At 42.3% G+C, this 16,422-nt stretch overlaps 1 protein-coding gene across 2 annotated transcripts in view; it reads right to left on the bottom strand.

Moving 5' to 3' along the window:
* The window catches only part of MRPS30 (mitochondrial ribosomal protein S30), a 76,279-nt gene extending 61,375 nt beyond the window's left edge, over positions 1-14,904 (bottom strand). Inside the window, exon 1 of one of the 2 annotated variants that reach the window (XM_078675047.1) lies at positions 14,291-14,904. In XM_078675047.1, the coding sequence (XP_078531173.1) occupies positions 14,291-14,864 (574 nt within the window). In that variant the 5' untranslated portion in view covers positions 14,865-14,904. The remainder of the gene's footprint in view (positions 1-14,290) is intronic. The other variant, XM_078675045.1, reaches the window with a different exon arrangement.
* Between the last annotated feature and the right edge of the window lie 1,518 nt (positions 14,905-16,422).

The raw sequence follows: 16,422 nt of genomic DNA, 5'->3' as shown, positions 1-16,422 counted from the left end.
GACCTGTTAGCATAGCCAGTGAATCAAGAACTCTTGAGGAATTGTCCCTTTTTTTACATAACATCTCAAGTGATACTCATTTTTTGGTATGGGTGATCTGAACTGCAAAATGGATACAAGGGGGGTCTAAGGGAGTATTTACCGACCTTGCATTGCTATCGTCCCTTAACACTATAAATACCAACAACTGGGATAACAATGGGTCAAAAGAAAACTATCTATAAACTATCTGTGTATCTTCAGGGTACAACCGCGAAATCTACTGTATAACGTGGTGAATTAATTATTCCCATCAGATTACCAACCTGTACCGCCCTACATCGTTTGGGATCCTTCACCCTGAAGGAGAAAAGTGGTTTTACCCACAGTAGATTAGGCAGGTCGTAGCCTAATCTAATCAAATGTCTCAAATGTGAGTATGGTGTGCTATGGCATCAGGAGGTAAACTGATTAGCAGTGCAATGTGATCAGAATTAGCAGTGCAATGTGATCAAAATAATCAGTGCTAAGTGTAAAAATGTTTAAAATTGGGTAGTGGAAATGGAAAAACTATTTTATCGAGTCCTACCCACTCCCAGAGATTAAAAAACAGTGCATAGTAGTGTAAACAAATAACTACTAAGGTTGGTTTACGGTTGACATGTTTCTGCAGTGAATGCGGAGCCTGTTGGTCTCCTACTGCTTCCTCAGGACCTTAATATCTGCTACTGCATGGAGTGAATGGTGATGAGACAAAGTGTAAACAATATCACCTGAGATTCGCCTGTTGTGATGATCCGAGGTCACCCAGTGTCAGTAGACGAATATATGAAAAAAATACACAGAACATTACAGGTAGTAACCATACATCTACAACATATGTATAATCTTACTTTTGCCAACTGATTATTTGGTCAAAAAGATTCTATTAAAGTAACCTATTAGAAGCCATATTACTGTTCAGGCACGAGTAAACTGGTTGTAGTTTCCACTCACCTAATGGTTAGGGAATGCACGCCCCACCTCACCTGGCTACAGCTCAGGTAAAACAGAGCACCGCTCTATTGAAGGGGAAAAAGGGAAAGTAAAATAAGGGAAGGACTTTAAGCTGCACTATGTACATTTACTGAAAATCAATTGGTCAAACTCATGTTATGTTATTAAAGTCTTCAGTTAATATTTTGATTTTATATATCTATTTTCTGACTCATCTCGTGTCCATTTGGTGTGTATATACACCGTGGATCGCCCTGTGCCGTTAGATGTGCCGTTTCTTGTTATGCATTAGGAATTAACAGCAGAGGACAAAGCTTGCTAGTAAGACGCTTGGATGTAAACAGCGTTCTGCAAATAAGTGTGGCGTCGTCTTGTGTCAATGTGCTCGCTCAGAAGCCATACTCGGACGATATCCGCGTGTTGTTTAGCGGACCACACTAACAAGCCACTAGGAATGCGGGCTGGGTTTTATTTAAAAAAAGAAAGAAAGAAACTCGGGCTGCGTCCTGTACGATACTCGTTCCCTGTCTTAGAGTGCCAAGGTGTAGAATCGGCGCTTACCTGTCCGTCGGTACTCCGGACATCCGTCTAGGCTGTCTTCGGGGAGGTACCTGACTGGACAGGGAGCAGCCATTAGTATCCGCCCTCACGTGCGTCTCATGGCACGTGATCATGCGTGACAACATCACGAACTTACGGCTCTGGTGAGCATTAGGAGAAGAAACTACAACTCCCCGATACATCTGACGTTGTTGTTAAATAAAACCCAGCCCGCATTCCTAGTGGCTTGTTAGTGTGGTCCTAAAGTTGAGTAATAACAAACCACAAATCCAAGCTAGGAGAGCCGACTACAAACAGCTGACTAAGTATGCAAAGGCAGAGTGGGACCATGATAAGTGGACCAGCTTAACTGCTGCTCTTGCTCCCGGAAATTTTGGTCGATTGTCAATACTGGTTCTGGCTAACCCAAATCGGCTATTGAACCAAATGTAGCAGCTGAAGTGTGGGAAGACCACTTTCGCGCCCTGTACTCCAAGGAGGCCGGTCTGAAAACCTGGGGAACAGAACTGATATTGCCAGCCCCTACACAGCAGCCCGAGGTGGTAGAGTTTACTACTGACGAGGTTTGTGGTGCTATTGCTAAACTCGCAGTAGGAAAAGCCCTGGGTTTAGATAAGCTCCCGGGAGACCTCTTCAGACATGAACCCAAGATATGGGGCCCATATTTACAAATTATTTTTAATGCAGTCCTGAGAGGCATGGCGGTCCCTAGTACTTGGCTGGGCGCAGAGATAGTCCCTATATTCAAGAAGGGCTCTCCTCTGCTCCCAGCCAACTACAGGCCCATCAGCCTCATTGATGTCCCGCAGAAATTTTTTGCGAGACTTATTCTAGATCGTTTACAGGACTGGATAAGTAAGTAAGTAAGTAAAGTAAAGTTTATTGTGTTGATTAATTAAAAGCTTACAATATTTGCACATTCGATAGGAAAAAAGTCATATAAAAGCTATATTCATGCACAAAACAGTTAAAAAACAATACAAACATTTAAAAGGTTAAAATAGTTACATCTCCTAGTTTCCTTTTGACAATTTTAAGAAATTTTACAAACGCAGCATTTAAAGTAATATCATTTGAGTCCAAGCACCTTATTGGGGCCTGCCTGCATGTCCTTATGCCTCGTGCATTAAGTGGAATCTTAAGCAAAGTTTTTCTCTCCTGGGAGAGTTCCGGACAAATACAAAGAAGATAAAGGATATCCTCCTCACAGGCCTTGCATAATCTACATTCGGTTTGCGTTACTGTTCTTGCCCAGGGTGGACGATGGCACAGGCCTGGAATATTGCCAAATCTTGCATTGAGGAGTGCGTGTTTATTTGTTTCCGTCCAGGGAGTCACCAAATATTGTTGGATTTCTTTCTTTTTATAACCATTTATTATTGTCCAAGCATGTTTTCTTTTGGTAAGGATAGCTTTATCGTTTAGAATAGATAGAAAGCTTGCAGTTTTGTTGATTATCCTCTTAAATGATGTCTTGGTAATATTTATATCCCATATTGACGTCACCTCAAACTCTTTTATCGCTTTCATTAGGTACAACCCTGCCAGAGAGTTTGTGTCATTACTTAATTCTTTCCATAAAAGTTGCGATATTTCATTTTGGTGGTCAGTTTTTTTTTGGTTCCAAACTTTTATGAAATGTGCTTGCCTTGTATAATGTTGATTAATTAGACCAAACTCCAACCTTACTTGTGCAGGAGAAGCATTTACTGGAAGCCGAAATAACGCCCGATATACTCTGGTTATGTTTTTATTCAGGGTTTCAGTATCCCTACCCATCGCAGCTTCACTACCGTATGTGATAGTCGGTTTAAGTCTTGCAGAAATAATACTGAGAAGAGGGCCATAGGTTAAGTTGGGAAGTGATTTCTGCACAATTCTGAAAGCAGCAGTCTGTGCATTTGTTTTCCTTTGGATGTCCCTTTTTTGTAATTGAAAATTGCCTTTTGAATCAAATAGAACCCCCAGATATTTATAGGACTCCACTTGCTCCAGCTCGGTGTTATCCATATACATCTTAGTAGTGTGATTTTTTGTATTATTTTTAGTAACTACCATAATCTTGGTTTTTGTATCGTTTATGACCATACCATTTGCCTTAGAGTACGTGAGAGTCCTCCTAATTAATCGCTGTAAACCCACTTTGGTATGGCTCAATAATATCACATCATCTGCGTATAATAAGTTTGTGAGCCGCTTATCTGCTAACTTCGGGGGGTGCGCGTTTTCATTGTCCAATATTGGCGTTAGGTCAGCAAGAAACAGATTAAAAAGAAGGGGAGCCAAAACACAGCCTTGTTTCAGGCCTTCATTTGCTGGAATTTCCTTGTATAATGTACTGCCGTCCCCCATCCTCACACTTACCCATGTGTCTGTGTACAAGAGACCAATCAGTTTTAGTAGTGAGTATGGTATTTTCATTGCCTCGAGTTTTTCCCAAAGTAAATTCCTGTCTACACAATCAAATGCGGATTTAAAGTCTATGAAACATAAATATAAAGGTTGCTTCCGTCTAATTGACTTGTCAATAAGTAGGGTAAGAATAAGAATATTTGTGGATGTACCCAAACCTTGAATGAAGCCAGTTTGATTTAAAGGCAATTTCCTACTGTCCGACACCCATTCTGTTAGTTTAGTCAACAGGATTCTGGCAAACAGCTTGGCGTCCGCGTCTTGTAGGGTGATTAGCCTATAGTTTTCTGCCAGTGCCCAGTTCCCTTTTTTAAAATTTGGAGTTATTAGGGATCCTCGCCATGACCTGGGGACAGTTCCTGTTAATATGACTTCTAAGAATAATTTCTCTAGGATAGGCACCCAAAGTTCAGGGTTTTCCCTAAAGAGTGCAAATGGTATCCCATTTGGTCCGGGTGCACCGTTTTTCTGTTTTTTTATTAATTTAATTATCTCTTCTTTCTCGACTGGTATTTGCATATCCAATTCTTTACAATGAATGGAAGATTCCATGTTGCTATCATTTTTATCCTCATAAGACTTATCCGACGCGATTGTTTGAGTAATATCCTGATTTAGGTGGTTCCTCAGGTAGATATCCCATTCCTGCTCAGTTAGCGGTGATGAGACTATTAGCTTATTGGGCCTAGCCAGTTGATTGATAATTTTCCAGAAGTCTCTTTGGTTCTTCTGCTTACTGGCGAAAAGCAGTTTTGCCCAGCTTTCTTGTTTTGCTTTATTTTTCTCACACCAAATACATTTTTTTAGATTTTGATTTAGTTGCTTTAAAATTCCCATATTTTCTGCTTTTACTTCTGGTTTCTTCATTGACCTAATAATCTTGTTGCGCTCTTTCTTTAATTTCGTAATTGCGTATGGTAGGTTTAACTGCTGATCCTTGTTCCTAGGTAGGTCATTCCTACTTCGGTTCTTATTTGTTTGCCATTCATTTTGAGTCCTGATTAGTAATCCAGTGAAGTATTCCCATTGCTCAATGCCTGATTCAAGTGCAGTATCTTTAAAGCTTGTTTTGATGAGCCTTTCTATCTGCTCGTTCATTACTTCTTTGTTATCAACATTCCAAAATATTTTTTTAATTAGTTAGTTGTGCCAATTTGCCCTTGAACAGTCCGGTAAAGCTTATTTGTGTTTGGTCCGATGTTCATTGTAATTATTTGCTGGGCGTGGTCACTTTCCTTTACTTTCTTTAGTTGGTACAAAGTAATGCTGTGAAACATATATAATGTGGTCATAGTATAATCGAGCCTGGAGTGGGCATTATACCCAAACTAACTATATGCAGGAGGCACATCCGGTTTGATTCTGCCATTTAGAAGTCGAAGTCCCATTGCTTCAATATCCCTTACAAATTTTTTTCCCATTCTGTTCATATTGACGGAATTATCGTTGCCCAAGTCCTGCTCCGGAATTAGCCATTGATGATTTTGTGTTTGGGTTAGATCATCTCTTATGTGGGTTGACATAAGATTAAGGTTGAAATCCCCAGTAATCAAATAGTCTGCTAGCGGTTCCTCTAGCATCATGGTTATTAAAACATTATTTAGTGTTCCACAAATTGTTTCTCTACTTTGGTTATTTGGCAATATGTAGACAGTGATCAGGTATACGGTTTTAGTTTTTTGATTATTTGTTTTGTAGTATAATTTAACTATCAAAATGTTAGCGCTATTTACTTCCACTTGCTCGTGATGTGCCTGTAATGTGTTTGAAATAAGTATCGCCTGACCCCCGCTAGCTCGCCCGAACCTTTGGTCTTTCTTGGCATGTTCGTAATAGCCAGCGTATCCATGTAGAAGAAATGGGTTGGTTTCCCATGTTTCTTGTAATACTACAATGTGAAATGTATCTACTAGGGCATCAATTTGTGCGTTCTGGATCTTGCCTCTTAACCCGTTAATATTCCAAGAACACATTTTAATCAATTCTTTATTATTGCTCCTTCCTCCTAGTTGCGGGATACTACCATTTCATTGTTTGTACTTGGTGTGAAGGGCCTCATTGATCCATTTTTCATTTATTTCTAAACTTTTATCTTGTAAGGGTTGAGTTGGGGTACATACGTTTTTCATAGGTGATCTACCCAATGCATTTTTTAGGACAGTAACTATCTGTGTTTCCGCTTTATTCTGTTTTAGTGCTGGATCGTCCCCTATAAAGGGAATAGGATAGACCTCAGGGCTATGTTTTGTTATTACTATGCCCCAGGTTTTGAATGTCAGACTCTCATTCAGAATCTGTTCCGATATTATGGGAGATGTTAGTGTAATCAACGTTGGGGTATGGGTACTGTTTATCCCCTCTATGAACTCAATCGAGATAATATCCTTACTTACGATTTTATTCAATGCTGGTATGGAGTTAAAAAGTCTAAGCAAGTTCCCACGGTTTAATATGTCGTGCCTACCCCTTGACTGGAATTCTGGAGTAAACAACAGTTTTACAGCAGATTTGGGATTCTCGTGAGGGGGGAGCTCGTTTATCTTAATTTGATTTGGCTTACAGCTAATTGTTTTTTCCCCCTCTGTACTTTTAATCTGTAGTTGATCCCATTCTTGTATACTTGGTGGAGCTTTCACCTCGTTCTTTCCTATCTGGACCCCGTCTTTTATTGTTCTTATACTCAAACCTTGATTTAAGTGTGGAATCGTTATTATGGTTGATTTAATAGGGCTAGTTTCAGGGACTTTATCAAAGTGACCTTTATTTGGCTCTTTTTTCTCTTCTTTTAGATTTATATCCACTTCGGTTACCTGTGGCGGGATATCATGGGACCTGGAAACCTCTTTCCCATCAAGTAGTTTATGATTTTTCCTAGATAGGTTTTCAATTGCGTTGGGTTTCGGTATTTTTGTTAGTTCAGTCTTTTGGGGTTTATCAAATATGGAATAGAAGTTGTTTCTACCTTTCCTTATATCTTCTGATGTTGTTATTGTCTGGTCCTCCTCTGACAAACTTTCAACAGACCTTTTCAGTTTTTCATTTTTTCTGGCTTTACGAAGTTTTTTTCTTTGTCGTTTTGACATTGTCGTGAAACCAGCCGTTTCGGTATTTATGTTGGTTTGATCCTCATGATTAAATTTACTCTTAGTTTCATTTCGTAATTGTTCTCTAACTTGGTAGACTGGTGAATTAACTATTTCATCGTGTAGATTTGGTGTTTGTTTTAGTTCAGTGCCTTTCATGTCGTCGTCGTCATTTCCAATTCCGTTTTTATTCCATTCCTTTGAGTTAGCTTTATCTTTTAAAACTTTATCCTTGCTGACTTGGATATTTCTTTTAGTGTCTTCTAGTATGCTTGTTAGAACTGCCGGTAATGCTGCTAGTTTGTCCATAATGGGAATATAGATACTGTCAGTAGATGTTTTTTCGTTTTCTGACTGAACTCTGATTCTCAAGTTGTTTAGTTGAGCAAGTTTGTCGTCAATTCCCGCCACATTATTTGCCATCATTGTTAATAAATCGATTTGTATATCCATTTTGTTAGATTGATAGTGTAAAGCTTATAACGCGAGAGTCGAGGTTTGATAGAAGATATCCCATGGTATACCTGCTTCTTGTTGTTTTGTATCACCCTTGATGGGTTTAGTGAAATTAGTTGGATTTTCCATCTTGTATTTCATTTCCACATTTCTTTTTTCAGTACTATTCTTGGCTGTGACGTTGTTTTCTAGAGGAGCTTCAAGGTCCTCCCTCAGCATAGTTGTTTCAAGGGGTTGCTCATTCTTATTTACCCACCCCAGCTCTGCACTCTCCTGATTTTGATGAACTTTAGATTCCTCAATAGTTACCGGCAACCGTTTTTTTATTTCAACATTGACTTCAATTGGGAGGCATGATGGTGCGTGTCCCATTCTTATATCATGGTATTGGTGAGTGGTTCCCTCATTTTGTAAATACAATTTGTTTGAAGGAGAGTTAAGATCAATTACCTTTGTTGTCGCCGTTTCGTCTAGCTCCGTATTTGTATTGCAGTTTATCAGTACTTTCACGGGATTTTGAGAAGTTGTTCCTTGAGTTTGATCTATAGAGAGTATTATTTGGTCCTCTATTTCATTATTGTCGCCAATTTGTTCATTTTTTTCCATTTGCTGAGTGTTATGTATCATATTATGTATCTCACTGCTAGTTGGTTTCATTGGGGTCTGTAGTTTGACATTATTCGAGTCTGTTTTCATTAGGATCAGAGCTCCAGTTGGATCCTTCATGAATTGGAATTTGTCCGGTATTTTACTGGATTTCTCAAACATCCTTGCAATCGGGGAGATAAGTGACTGCGACAATCCTGATGCACTTGTTTTTACCTTTTTAGATACTGTAGATTGCTGCATCTTTTTTACTCGTTTTGCTGATGTACCTAAAGTCCGTTCCCTTCCTGATCTCATATTAATGGCTTTATTACACGGGCTGATTTCTTAGTATCAAAATATGTTTTTAAGTTGTAATGTTTCCTACTCTGCTGCCTCTATCTAACTAGTGAGTCTGAGTGTTCCACAGGGGTCTGCACTTCCACCCAAGCCTGTCTGTCTTATATAGCGTGGAGCCATGTTACCACTTCCGAGTTTGACACAGTTTGTACTTAGGTATACACAGTATGCCGTAAGAGCAGCTGCCGTCGGGGAGGGGCAATAGCTGTGGATATGTATTAATAAAGTGTTTGTAGGCAGCAACAGTGCAGTAGTTTTTTTTTTTTTAGATAGTATTAGAAAACTAATAAAGGTTTAGTGCAGCTATATTATGTTTACGTGCTGCGCATCAGTCTAGTAGGGATAGGGCGCTTGTGGTTTATGTTGGGTGCGTAGTACTTTAATTAGAGGGACTTACCATCCCTAGTTATTAACCTCCTCCTTATAAATGGAAAACCAATCCGTTGGGCAGGGAAAGGGCAGCGTGGCTAATCCCTGACCACAAAAGGACACCCCCAGTCCAGTGCCCTGGTGTGTAATTTCAAAAAGTGAACTGTGGGCTTTTTGGTGGGCTTTAATGTGCTCAGTATGAAGGGCTCAGGACAAACAAACCCACCATTCACCAATGTTTTCAGGGGATCGCTGATTGTACGCTGAAGAACAAAAGGTGGTCTAATTTGCCCGATTGTGTGAACAGGCTTACCTTGCCCACATTTCTGCCACCACTGCTGTAGTTTGACCCACGTTGTCGTCCTCGCCCTTACCACGACTACACCGTCTCAGGGAGTCACCACTTCCTCCCTGCCGCCACCGCCACCGCCTCCGCTATCTCAGATACAAATCGAGCAGCAAGCGGTAGACAGCGGTAACCAGTTCGGGCGGCAAGCGGCAAAGGGGGAAAACAGGTTGGACAGGCCCCAGGTGTTAGCTCTGGTGATGTGGGAAGCTCACACCTGTGCTCGCTGCCGCTACCGCCGTCCAAATCCACTCAGCGTGGCCCGTGTTCCGTGCAGAGGAGATCTGGCGTCCCACATGCGGCTCTCTGCTGCGCTCTAGTGGACCCAACAGAGCATGACACAGGTAATGGACTACCAGCGGCTCTTACGGCTCCACCGGCTGCCCCCCGACCATGCGTTTCAGCGGTCTCATCGGTTACCCAGGATCAGGCACCACCGCAGCAGCAGCCGCCGCCGCTACAAGATCTCTTGGCGCTTCTTGGCTTTGGCCCTTGGCACTTATGTGCGGCTACCGACGGGGGGTCACGGCAGCTGCCTTAGTGAACCGGATTGCCTGATCACTTGCTGCCTGATTGCCGCCTCCTGCAGAACGCCGCTACTGCCTCCACTGCAACGACTCCTTCGCAGCTCCTCACTCCTTGGCTGCTCGGCTGCTCTGCCTCAGTCCGTAGTCCGTAGTTGCTCTCTAGCGCTTCCTTGTGTCGAAAACAGGAGTCACTGGATAGAGGAGCACTCAATCCGCAGCCCGTATCAGGCAGGGTTTAGGAAGAACACGTCCACCATGGACCAAATTTTCCATTTGTCTTTACTATTCTGGAAAACGGTGAGGGTAGAGGGTGGCAGGCTCTACATGGTGTTTGTGGACCTACGCTCTGCCTTTGATTTAGTCCCATGTGGGAAACTATGGTCTGAGCTCCTCGAGTTGGGCATACCGGTTCACCTTCTAACTATGCTGATGAGGCTACATGAGGCGAACTTCGCTCAAGTCAGGTGCGGGAAGAATGGTGCATTGTCATCTAGATTCCCCGTTGACAGAGGGGTACGGCAGGGGTGCGTCTTAGCACCTACCCTGTTCTGCCTCTATGTCAACGGGGTAATTTCCCATTTGAATGGAGTGCGGAACAACAATGCACCAAGGTTGGCGGATAGTAGGGTACCTGCGATTATGTTCGCAGATGATACCCTCTTGCTGTCTAAATCTCAGATGGGGATTCAGCGCATTTTGGACAGATTTGAGGCATTTTGTAGAGGACGGGGTTCGGAGATAAACGCTCTTCAAACCAAATTCATGATCTTCAACCCCCCCGCTACCACTCGACCAAACCCCAGTATAGGTACAACCAGACTGGAAAGGGTCCAGACCTTTGTTTATCTGGGGGTAACCGTCAATGAGAGCTTGACGTGGGGCCCCCAGCAAATCAAATCTCAACTGAAACTGGCCCAACTTGCAGGGGGGATCCTCAAGCTTTCCAATAGGTCGACCATCAAACCCGTTGGTCCACCTCTGGAGATCTATAAAACGCAAGCAAGGGGGCGATAATGTATGGAGGCGAACTATGGGGTTATTCTTGTAGGGCTGACATTAGTAAGACAGAAAACAAATTTTTAAGACAACTGCTGGCCTTACCATCTAGTACTCCACTCCATCCCTTGAGGCTTGACTTGGGGGTGAGACCTATTGATGAGGAGCTAGCGCTCAAACCCCTAAGGTTCTGGCGTAGGCTCTGGACAACACCGGAGCTGCTAAATTACAGGCTGGAACTTGAAGAAATATCAACCTTTACTAGTGCAGGGAAAATTCCTTTGCTTATGTATATCAAGAACGAATGTGTGAGGCTAGGAGTACCTGCCCTATGGTATGACTCCGAAAGGGGTTGTAATACGGTCTCACGCAAGCACCTATCGAGGATATTTTATGAAAGTAAACTCGCTGCTGTTCTCCATAATCCCCATCTCCGCACCCTAACTGATTCTTTTGTAACAGTTAAAGATTTTTATTATTTTGAGCACTCCATGGATGACATTTATCCTATCTTAGCCAGGAAATTATATTTACAATGGGGATATGGTACTCTACCGTTAAGAGCTTTTACTAGTAGATGGTCTTCCTCTACCCCAAAAAACCGTCCTGGTTGTAACTGTGACTTAGAAAATGATCTACACGCTCTCTTCTTTTGTCGTGCATATTACAAGTCCAGGAGGTACTGTCCCCTGTGCAAGAACTTGGGTTTCGAACAATGCATGCAAGCTTTTAGAGTACTCAAAACAGAGACAACCAGACCCATTGTATTTGCTGTTTCACAATTTCTGGCTGCTATGTGGCATAAGCGAAGGCACTTAATTGCCATCCCTTAAATTGTGTATAGTAGCTACCTGTAGGAAATTGTTTTAAAATGATTGCAATACTGCATGCTTTTATACTATAATATTTATTGTTTATCTCTTATACCCACTAGTCTACAGTAATGCTAATAACTTATTATGTCTGCAAAAATGATTTGATATCCATGTATATTCTGTTTTTATATGTGCTGGCTCTCTTTTATGGCTAAAATGCCGAAATAAAGATTTACGAACATTTGATTTAACAGTGCGTTCCATTTTCTTACCTTCCCTATAGTCATATGCTCCAAATGTTTTCGTGATTGCATATTATGTTCCCTCTTCATACCCACCCTTTGATAATTGCTTAAAGTTGTGCTATTTAGCATGTTCCTTTTTTTTCCCACCCTTAGACAAATTGTGCAAGTCTGTTTTAAAATTCAATAGCCTGTTCCCTGTTCTTACCTTCCCTTTAAACTGCTAAATGATTGGTATAATAATATATCTTTTTAATAGCTATACATTATTTCTGATTTTCGTTATTGAGAGTCTTATTGTGTTCAACCTGTGGATCATGACCATTTATGAAGTTTAGATAAAGAGTTTAAAACTTTCCCAAATCTGTGGTTATTATATGAGTGAATATGTGATTTGCTACCTAATTTAAACTAACTCCCTGATCCAATAGGTTACAGGTACCAGTGACAAGGATTGGTAAGTCAATGGTATAGGACCTAGTAGGTAAAATATCTGGTAGTTAGAGCGTAGGTTACCTGATTTAAGAAATGTGTAATTGATTATGGGCCCAGGTGAGTATGGTAAATTTATAGTCGGGTGACTTGCGCGCTCTATCAGCACCTTGCTAAAAAAATGGCCAGGATTCAGGATTGTGTACAGGGCTGGATTGTGTTGGGTTTTTAAATATTGTAGAAATAACAAAAAGGAATCACGAATATAAGCATTCAAATCAACACAGTATGCTCGACAAATCACTGAGTAATTGATTGATTAATGGCCAACTAAGATATGTGTCTATTGAGGGCTTCAGAGTATACCTATAGAAATTCTGAAAATTAGGGGACACTGCATCAACATAAGGATATTAAAAAGTTAAGAATCTGCAGATAGTAAGATGTGCATCCTGAGTCTGTACTTGCCAAAGAGTTTGAATATAGCACTTCATCAATACACATACTAAACAAAATGCATGTTTTGCTCTGCATGGGGAATGCAGAACTTTTGTGAGTGCATATATACACAAGTGCATGCCACCACCAATCTTTGGACAAAATGTGCAAAGCTGAAAAGGGCTTGAAGGGACATCGTGGTAAATGTCAGCTGCTAGTCACCTAGAACGCGGACATCTGATATTCAATGGAATAGTGGGAAAGCAGTATTTCTTAGATCTCCGGAAGACAATGCAGCCGATCAGCAAAGACTACAGACCACCACAGACATGTAATTCAAAGAGCAGAAAATATGTGACACCAACTGACAAAAAGAGCATCAGTTTATCTAATAGAATAGTCTCAGAACAAATAACTGACTGTTATTCCCTTGATGTGCGGAACCTGCTTTTGGCAGTGTGCCGGTACACCCTACAGGCAAATGTGTCCCAAAAACTCTTCTGAGGGCGCAGCACCACAACTCAAAAAGATGTTCACTATACTAAGTGTGCCTGATATAGTCAAATCAGCCAGAGGCCTAACTTGCAGTAGTCTTTTTTTTTGTTTAGTGTTTTATGCGCACTATGAGAACACTAGTAAAACTGTTGCAGAACAGACTGCTAATTTTGAGACGGCCAATCGCCACTTTGAGGACATATCAGAATACTCCCTGCTGTAGCTCTCACTGTGCCCCTGCTTCGATGGGTTTTGGACAATGTATCAAGGGCACCAACCCAGTGGCACAAGATGGACACCCACCATTGCAACTCCCACCGTCGTTGAAGAAAGGAGATGTAGAAGTAACAAGTAAGCCAACACGAAGTGGAACCAACCCGTGTAATGTTGGTAGCCAAGTACTCGTTTAAAATAGCGATCCGGAGTAACAATTTGAACTGAAGTTTTGATACCGGTCATGAAAGATGGTGGCAGATAACTGACTGCATTTTAAATGCTCTCAGTGGGAGACGGATGCCACAAACAGAACACTAGTTTACGTGGAGTATAAAAATAATCTGAATGAATACATACTTTAATCAAGTTTCCGTAAGAATCATTATTGCCTGCTAAGGATCAAGCTAGTGTAAGTATATTCATTTGATCTAGGTGTGTACCTTTATTCTAATTAGGGGAAAACATTTTGCAAACTACAATGTAACACCTCTGTGAGATAACAGATCTGACAACCCACACACACAGTAAGCAATATCAAAATAAAAAGAACTTTGCGCGCTTCTCGTGCGTAATACAAGATCAGTGAGGCGGTTAGGCATGACAAAAAATATTGCATCAACATAAAAACATTACATGGAAACAAGTAATAGAAGTTTTTTTCTCCCAATGATCATATATCAAGCGTGTATATATGTCACGCATATGCGCCCTTCCAAGCATTAAAATGTCATACGCACACAGACAATTTAGCATCTCTGAGACAAGTCTCACCAGTCATCACTAATCTGCTCTGGAACACGTGATGGTAACCATTTCCATATCGGCAGGTCCTTAAAGACCAGTATATGGTTCCAACCTATAAATAGACAACTTCTATTTAGGAGAAACAATTTTGTTTTTATCCAACATTTCGGGGTGATCCCCGATACTGGTACGTACGATTTTTCCAGCTCGTAAAAGAAGTAAGCAGAAGAAGGCGTACCGAGATGAGAGGTAATGAGGAACGGGTTATGGCGCACCAGCTCGGCTCGCAGTGCAGACACAAGACCGGCGAGGAAGGGCTGCGCGGTGTGCTCCCGTGCACGGCGGAGGCATGGCCGGTGCTTTTTCAAGTAGAAGGTCTCCTGCAAGAGGGCGTCGCAGGCGAGAGATCGTAGCTCGTTCAGATCCAGCCCGGGGGTCTCTTGGAAACTCCCAGGGGGTAACTCATGCCTAAAGGCCGTCTTCGTATAGTCCTGGTACCAGCGGTCAGCATTCAACGAGAAGGTCTGCGGGTAGACTACAAACTTCCGCCTCTGCAGCTTTGTGAGCAGTCGTATCCGCTCGCTGACCGACGCTGCTGCGTGCACAAGCCGCCGCTCTTCTTCCCGTCGCCGCTGCGAAGAAGCTTTGCTTTGAGCGGTCAATGAGGCCACCACTGGGGGATATAACGAGCTGGGAGGGGGCTTTGGGGCCTCAGCGACATCGGTGTGCAGAGCTGACCGAATACAAGGCGTCCCAGTTACCCACCTCCAGGCAGCCGCTCTTAGAAGCTCGCACTTCGAGGAGGCTGCCATTTTCCAAAGGTCAGGACGCCTCGGCTGGTATCTTAGACCACTAGAGCGCGCTGTGAAACCACTTATTCTGCAGCCAGCGGCCATTTTAGGTGTATTAATTTAATACATTTCCTGCAAAGGACACGGCGGAAGCGATTTTTTTTAAACTACTTGTTTGCTAAGCCCTTCGTTTTATGTTTGAGGCAGTTAGCGCTTAAACGTTTATACCCTTTTCCTCCCACTAACATAGCTGCCAAGGTGTCAGATTGCTATGTGTGACATTTTCATAATTTCAGTGTAAATATGAGTGACATTTCAACAACTATGAGTGACACATGACTCACGCCAGCAAAATCCAGCAATGAAGACGATTGCGATTTACCACCCTTTAACAGTGACCCACACGTCTCCATAACCACTCTCTCACATGCTTTTGTTTTGTTTTTTAGAGCTACTTGTACCATTTTAGGGTGTCAGAGAACTGTACATCAAACATGGAGACAATAAATCATACGTGTGTAAAGCAGTGTATATGAAATGTTCCAAAAGAGGTATAGGAAAGGAGTCACACATCATTCATACTGGGTATAATTTAAGAGTGCTTGATCCGATAAAGCAGTAACCAAATAGCCTATTTACATTATATGCACTTCTGTGAGCTGCATGATGCTCGTGCTTTGCCACAGGCACATTAACCTTCTGTGTAAAATTTCCAATAGACAAACCTTGATCGATCCCCAGCGGGTCCATTAGTCACCAGAGTTTTCTTGACAGGTTTATTGGTGCTCGAAGCATACTGGAGACAAGCAAACTGTCAGGCGCCATTGGAATGTGGCAGACACGTTGGCGGGCATGGGATATTGGCTGATGTGAGGTTAGTGCCCCTCACCAAGGCAAGTATATGTGCAAAAGGAGGTGGGTATAATACCACTGATCCAAGGAAGGCCCGGGTGGCCTGCGGGGATGTCTGGATGGCCTTGAATTAAACTCTGTAAAGTCAAATGAAGCAATCGGGTGAGCACGGAACAGCTGTGCACACTGGTCATGTCATGCGTCATAACGTCGGTGCTCAAACCTGCTGCCATGATCTTTATCAAACATTGCTCCAAATACGTAATTTGGACTGAGGGTTAGGGTTGTTTAATGACACGACCCTGTGCGCTGCAGTGCGCTACACTTTTTGCTGCAGTCATGAACCGGTGCCCCATTAGCCCATATACATACAGCGGGTCAAGTGCCCCTCTCTGCCATCCCTGCTCTTTGGTGTTCATCTGAAGGGCGGTGTTTCCCTATTTCAAGGAATTACACACATACTCTTAAATTACTTTAACAGCAAGCACTACTCACTTGTGAGAAGAGGAGCAGCAATTCAGTATGGGGCGGCCCGTAGCCGCAGCGACTTCCGCCCCAAATTTCATCTGCTTGGGCATAATTCAGTGACTCTCAGCAATAGATGAAAGTTCCAGCAGCTGCCACGGTCGGATGGGTTGGGGCGGCTCCGGCCGGTCGCTGGGGTCTGCATTTTCATTTGTTTTATTTCAATATTATTTATCACGAGCAGCACTGCCATTACAAGTGA

This window comes from Lissotriton helveticus, chromosome 2_1, assembly GCF_964261635.1.
Source record: "Lissotriton helveticus chromosome 2_1, aLisHel1.1, whole genome shotgun sequence".
In the NCBI taxonomy this organism is placed as follows: Eukaryota; Metazoa; Chordata; class Amphibia; order Caudata; family Salamandridae; genus Lissotriton; species Lissotriton helveticus.
The sequence above is the reverse complement of the archived record's forward strand: the minus strand, read 5'-3'. Positions and strand labels throughout refer to the sequence as shown.